The sequence below is a fragment of the Lottia gigantea genome (assembly GCF_000327385.1).
Source record: "Lottia gigantea unplaced genomic scaffold LOTGIsca_36, whole genome shotgun sequence".
NCBI lineage: Eukaryota > Metazoa > Mollusca > Gastropoda > Lottiidae > Lottia > Lottia gigantea.
Window position 1 is genome coordinate 910,353 of NW_008709220.1, and position 6,997 is coordinate 917,349.

General features: G+C 33.7%; 1 protein-coding gene across 1 annotated transcript in view; it reads left to right on the forward strand.

Annotated features, from left to right (window-relative positions):
* Positions 1-2,663, forward strand: part of LOTGIDRAFT_162828 (hypothetical protein) — a gene marked incomplete at both ends in the record, with an annotated part of 75,316 nt that extends 72,653 nt beyond the window's left edge. The window contains one exon of the mRNA XM_009058852.1: positions 2,517-2,663. Coding sequence (XP_009057100.1) covers positions 2,517-2,663 — 147 coding nt within the window. The remainder of the gene's footprint in view (positions 1-2,516) is intronic.
* Between the last annotated feature and the right edge of the window lie 4,334 nt (positions 2,664-6,997).

Consider the following 6,997-nt stretch of genomic DNA (forward strand, 5'->3'; position numbering starts at 1 on the left):
ATACTCATTCTGACTACAGACAACTGTTATTATACTCATTCTGACTACAGACAACTGTTATTATACTCATTCTGACTACAGACAACAGTTATTATACTCATTCTGACTACAGAAAACTGTTATTATACTCATTCTGACTACAGACAACTGTTATTATACTCATTCTGACTACAGACAACTGTTATTATACTCATTCTGACTACAGACAACTGTTATTATACTCATTCTGACTACAGAAAACTGTTATTATACTCATTCTGACTACAGACAACTGTTATTATACTCATACTGACTACAGAAAACTGTTATTATACTCATACTGACTACAGACAACTGTTATTATACTCATACTGACTACAGACAACTGTTATTATACTCATACTGACTACAGAAAACTGTTATTATACTCATACTGACTACAGACAACTGTTATTATACTCATTCTGACTACAGAAAACTGTTATTATACTCATTCTGACAACAGAAAACTGTTTTTATACTCATTCTGACTACAGACAACTGTTATTATACTCATTCTGACTACAGAAAACTGTTTTTATATTCATTCTGACTACAGAAAACTGTTTTTATATTCATTCTGACTACAGACAACAGTTATTATACTCATTCTAACTACAGACAACTGTTATCATACTCATTCTGACTACAGACAACTGTTATTATGCTCATTCTAACTACAGACAACAGTTATTATACTCATTCTGACAACAGAAAACTGTTTTTATACTCATTCTGACTACAGACAACTGTTATTATACTCATTCTGACTACAGAAAACTGTTTTTATACTCATTCTGACTACAGACAACAGTTATTATACTCATTCTAACTACAGACAACTGTTTTTATACTCATTCTGACTACAGACAACAGTTATTATACTCATTCTAACTACAGACAACAGTTATTATACTCATTCTGACTACAGACAACTGTTTTTATACTCATTCTGACTACAGACAACTGTTATTATACTCATTCTAACTACACAAAACTTTTTATACTCATTCTGACTACAGACAACTGTTATTATACTCATTCTGACTACAGACAACAGTTATTATACTCATTCTGACTACAGACAACTGTTTTTATACTCATTCTGACTACAGACAACTGTTTTTATACTCATTCTGACTACAGACAACTGTTATTATACTCATTCTAACTACAGACAACTGTTATTATACTCATTCTAACTACAGACAACTGTTATTATACTCATTCTGACTACAGACAACTGTTTTTATACTCATTCTGACTACAGACAACTGTTATTATACTCATTCTGACTACAGACAACTGTTTTTATACTCATTCTGACTACAGACAACTGTTTTTATACTCATTCTGGCTACAGAAAACTGTTATTATACTCATTCTGACTACAGACAACTGTTATTATACTCATTCTGACTACAGACAACTGTTATTATACTCATTCTGACTACAGACAACTGTTATTATACTCATTCTGACTACAGACAACTATTATTAGACTCATTCTGACTACAGAAAACTGTTATTATACTCATTCTGACTACAGACAACTATTATTAGACTCATTCTGACTACAGAAAACTGTTATTATACTCATTCTGACTACAGAAAACTGTTATTATACTCATTCTGACTACAGACAACAGTTATTATACTCATTCTAACTACAGACAACTGTTTTTATACTCATTCTGACTACAGACAACAGTTATTATACTCATTCTGACTACAGACAACAGTTATTATACTCATTTTAACTACAGACAACAGTTATTATACTCATTCTGACTACAGACAACTGTTTTTATACTCATTCTGAATACAGACAACTGTTATTATACTCATTCTAACTACAGAAAACTGTTTTTATACTCATTCTGACTACAGACAACTGTTATTATACTCATTCTGACTGACTACAGACAACTGTTATTATACTCATTCTGACTACAGACAACTGTTATTATACTCATTCTGCCTACAGAAAACTGCTATTATACTCATTCTGACTACAGACAACTGTTATTATACTCATTCTGACTACAGAAAACTGTTATTATACTCATTCTAACTACAGACAACAGTTATTATACTCATTCTGACTACAGACATTATACTCATTCTGACTACAGAAAACTGTTTTTATACTCATTCTGTCTACAGAAAACTGTTATTATACTCATTCTGACTACAGACAACTGTTATTATACTCATTCTGACTACAGACAACTGTTATTATACTCATTCTGACTACAGAAAACTGTTATTATACTTATTCTGACTACGGAAAACTGTTATTATATTCATTCTGACTACAGACAACTGTTATTATACTCATTCTGACTACAGAAAACTGTTATTAGCTGTAGGAACGAACTCCATAAGTTTGTATTTAGCCATACTGCCATTGACCTGTGTTGTTATTGGTACCCTAATACAACGTTTCTTGCTTATCTTTCATCAAAAATGATATTCGATATGTTGTAATGATATAGGATATCAAATCATTTAAAGCACCTTTTTATTACAGAATACTGAAGTTATTGTTGGGAATCCTTCATCGTGTCCAAACCACACCCCCATTCGGCATACCTCCTCGAGGATTAAGACGGTGTCAAAACCCGTATATGGAATCTTTGTGATGTTTTTCTTTTTTAATTTGACTGTTTATAGTTCTGCTATGCAACCCTAAAACAAACGGGTGGTTTATTATGTATATAAATTATTTTGGAAATGATTCATGCATAATAATGTGATAGTAATGTGATATTTGTGATTCGTGACTTGAACACGTAATTGTTGTATTAATACCCTTATTAGAAACATGAGCAATAGTCACGGTGCAATGGCTTAGGAGCCTTCAATATTTAAAGGTGCACTGAATAGTTTTTCCAACTACCACTGAGACTGTTTGAACCAAGTCCACGGGCCCCCACACAATGCACTAGAGCTTATGTTCAAAAAGAATTTCCCGGGGCCCCCACTCAGCCAATGAGCCTACCTCTAACTTGGAAAAGCCGAAAACTGATATTCCACGGTCCGCCAAAAAAAACCCCAAAAAACATAATTCTCTTATCTCGTTGACAGGGATTGGAGATAGCGTTACTTGTTAAACGATCATAATTGTTGAAGTCTTAGAATTCTTATTTCAACATTATCTTGATTAGATCATAAATATGTTGCTTTAAGAAAAAAAGGCTGCGAGGAGAGTTGATTTCTCCCAAACGAGGTTCGAGCACAAGGGTCTTTTGATATTTCTGGAAGAAATTGGTTGATAAAGTTTTGAACGGTGTAAGAATATCAAATATGTATAGTATTTGATTAAAACTCTCCCCTCAATTGATCGTTGCTCTATTTTAAGATTATTACCAACACTATTTGAATCCTGTCATATATACAGTTAAATATTACAATATTTTATCAAGTACAGCCAAGAGAGGGTGTCAATATTTCACTATATTTAAAGTTGTATCGATGTCGAAATCGTTGATAGTATAATAGTCTTACAATTGCTTCATATTATCAACGATATACATTGAAGCATTGGACATTACTAATACGCATCTCGTTGACATCGGTTGATAACTCGTTTAAGATTTCAGAATGTTTAATGATGTGAACCCAGTATATTGTCACTCTGATGATACCCATTCAGACTTTTCGTACCCTTTTTATATACATAAAAACGCACCCGATACCAGCTCAAAGAAAAGTCGCGAATAGTTCACGCAGTCGGAATCCTTCGGTTATATTATAATATTTACATTTCTACTATCACTCCCTTCAATAAACCAGTTAGCCAAACCGGCGTTTATTTTCCAATAACTGTAGTTTGTCACGTGACAATAAGGCGTATGAATACATCGAAAACGAAAACAAGGATTGACCCAAGTTTTTTACCTAGAGTCTAATCTAATTTTACAATTTATTTAAATTTACAATTGTTGTTAATATTTCAATGCAATAATACATATTTGATAATTCTATCATCCAAATAAGACTGTCTATTTATAGAACTATATTGTTAGGGGCGGGGCGGTGAACTTGATTGACAGATATCGGTGAATTAAGCAACAACGGTTTCGGGTATTTTTACAATTAAAAAAAAGAACATTTTAGCGTATTTTATCACAAAAGATAAACCAATGTAAATTTTGTCATTTGTCTTGTCACATGATAAACCAGCGTTTATTTCCCCATAACGATAACAAGATCCACATTCATTCCTTAAATAATTTATTACTCAAAATTGTTCAAACGATTCCCCAGAAACTCCTGTCGTTGGTGGTTTGAAACAATCGACGTTTACACTTTTGAAATTAAACTCGCCAAATTTGAGCGATAAAAAACAAAATACAGATTTTAAGAACTACGATACTCGATCGGTCTATAAAACTAACGTAAAACTTGTTCATGTGTATCATTTTGACACTATTCCAATTACCAGACGTCTGTGGTTCCAGCAATTCCACATTCTAGAAAACCTCTTTACAACCCCTGTGAGTCACGAGTGGGCCCGAGCCGTGACAATGCCGATTAGCGATTTGGGGCCGAAATTTCTAAAATGTCGACTCTTAACATCATAAATGAATGAGTTTGAGAAATACACCCCATTATAAAACATCATGATTCATGATGTCAATTTAAAAACGAGTTGAAATATTGTAATGGTTGAGTCAAAAGCCAAAATTACTTCTGATTCATTTAATGTCGCAACTTTTATCAATTACATCCTTCTTCTTTCACTTTATTTTTCATCCTCATTTTAATATTTCAATATATATTGACACATTTTTTAATTCATTGTGTGTGGACTCTTCCTTGTCAGATATACAGGTTCTAGGGAAAGAGTTTGATTGATTAATCTTTAAAAAGGCCCCTTTTTTCCTCTCTTAATTTTTGCCTATATCATTCTATCCAACCTTTTAAATACAGTATGTGGGCAGTAGCGGTTTTTTTCAATGGAGGGGGGGAGGTTAGGGGGTGTTGAAAGGAGATTTGACCCTATAAATGTTGTGTATCTCCAATTGTACCCCAAATATATTTCCAACAAATTTAAAAACAGGTATTTTATGAGTTTTGATACAACTTGTATTAGAGGCACAAAATCAATTCTATTTTTCAAACATTTTCTGAAGAACCTCAACCTCGACCAATTAAGTCAGTCTGCCCCCTATTTGGGAAGAAGTATCGATGGAAAGGGGCTTAATTTACATTTTTTCATTCGATTTATTTCAGATGTTCTTTTAAAGTCCTCAAAAATGTGAACCCGGATATATTAGCTATCGAATATCCTTTACGGTAAATTTTCCATAAAAGATAAAATATTAAAATTATAAAAAACTTATGTTTTACATGGTATGTTGAAATAGAAAAAGTTTCCACCCTTTGAAGTATTTCGAAGGAAGATTTGGGGATACAGAAAATTCCATAAACAAAACTAAGATCTGCTTATCCCATCTCAAGCCACGTACAAATCTATTGTAAATGCCCATATTCCCCCGATTCCTAAACCTGGGGTGTTTTCAACCCCTGGAGGTGTGGGACTAGCGTGTCAGGGGTGTGGCCAACTGGTGTAGGAGAAGAATTTATTTTGAATTGAGAGAGCACCTCACATCATCACATGCTAGAAATGCGGATGGAACAAATTTTTGGGGGTGTGAAATGTCGAGGTGGTGTGAAGGCTGAGAAAGGTTGGTAACCACTGCCATATTCTGAGAGACGAATGTCTGAACAGTTCTTCAATCTGATTCAATTTACCGGAAGATTTTTAGTCACCAACACTTTTAATACCAATTTCATGCAGTACTTTGTACTAGTGTCAATCGAATTAAAAATTGATTTCGTATCTTTTTTGTCTCCTGATATTTAAGTCCCCTTTGTAATCTAACAAGTTTTCTACCAAAGGTGCGTCCTTGTGGGATTTTTTTAACCAATCAAAGCATGTCATGTAAAATCCGTTTCTTGATAAAATAAGAAAATGTGGAATAGCTAAACCCAGGCTAGAGTCTCTTTTGGGTTTGGTTATTCTATGGGACTTTGGTAGAAAGTTAGATTACACGGGCAACACAAACAATTGTAATCTAAAAACCAAGATCTGCAAGCCCAACCCCAAACCACGTTAAAAACTAGCGTAAATGACCCTCTTCGAGATATGACCATAATTCCCGAACAGCTCCCAAATGATAGTATTTTCCTGATACACTTTATCCACCAAACACCGAATAATACCAATATTATAAGTGTTAATGTCAACCTGCTTCATTTGTCGTCCTATAGTTTAATATTGTCCCTTCTTAGCTGTCTACTGCCTATTGAAGTATTTAGAAGGAAAGTGTGGGCAGTGGCGGTGGCAATGCCCCCTCCCCTCTACAAAAATGGTATCCCCCACTTTATTTTGAACAAATTGAAAAATATGATCATTCAGAATGTACCAAAGCAATTCAATTTTTCAAAAATCGTCTTGTGAGAACCCTGACAGATGCCCTATGAGAGGTTTGCACTTTGAACGCCTCCTCAGGGCTGCCATATTTTGCATTCAGTCTCGGCAATTGTCCCCCAATGAGTCAGTCAAAGTCAGTATGCCCCTCATTTGTACCCCCAGACTCGGGGGCTGGCCTCGTCATTGAATATTTGAAATTAATTTGAAAAGAAAAAAATGAATGTGAAAATTTGAATCAATTCGTGATTAAGTTAATCTAAACTAAGATCTATATGTGTAGTTGTTCATTTTACCTTCTGACTTCTATATACGATGTCCTTGGTATCTGGTCTCAAGTCGGTTATGTCAATAAAGCTCTATTAAAGTCATTTGGTTATTGAATATTATGCTAATTGAGAATGATCAATTATTAATTGTTTAATGACACGAACACACTTACTTATTGCTTACATTTACTTATAAAATAATCACTTCCAGGTTTTTAATTCAAAACAATACAAGTTTACTTGGTAACGTTAATGTTTTGGAGACCAA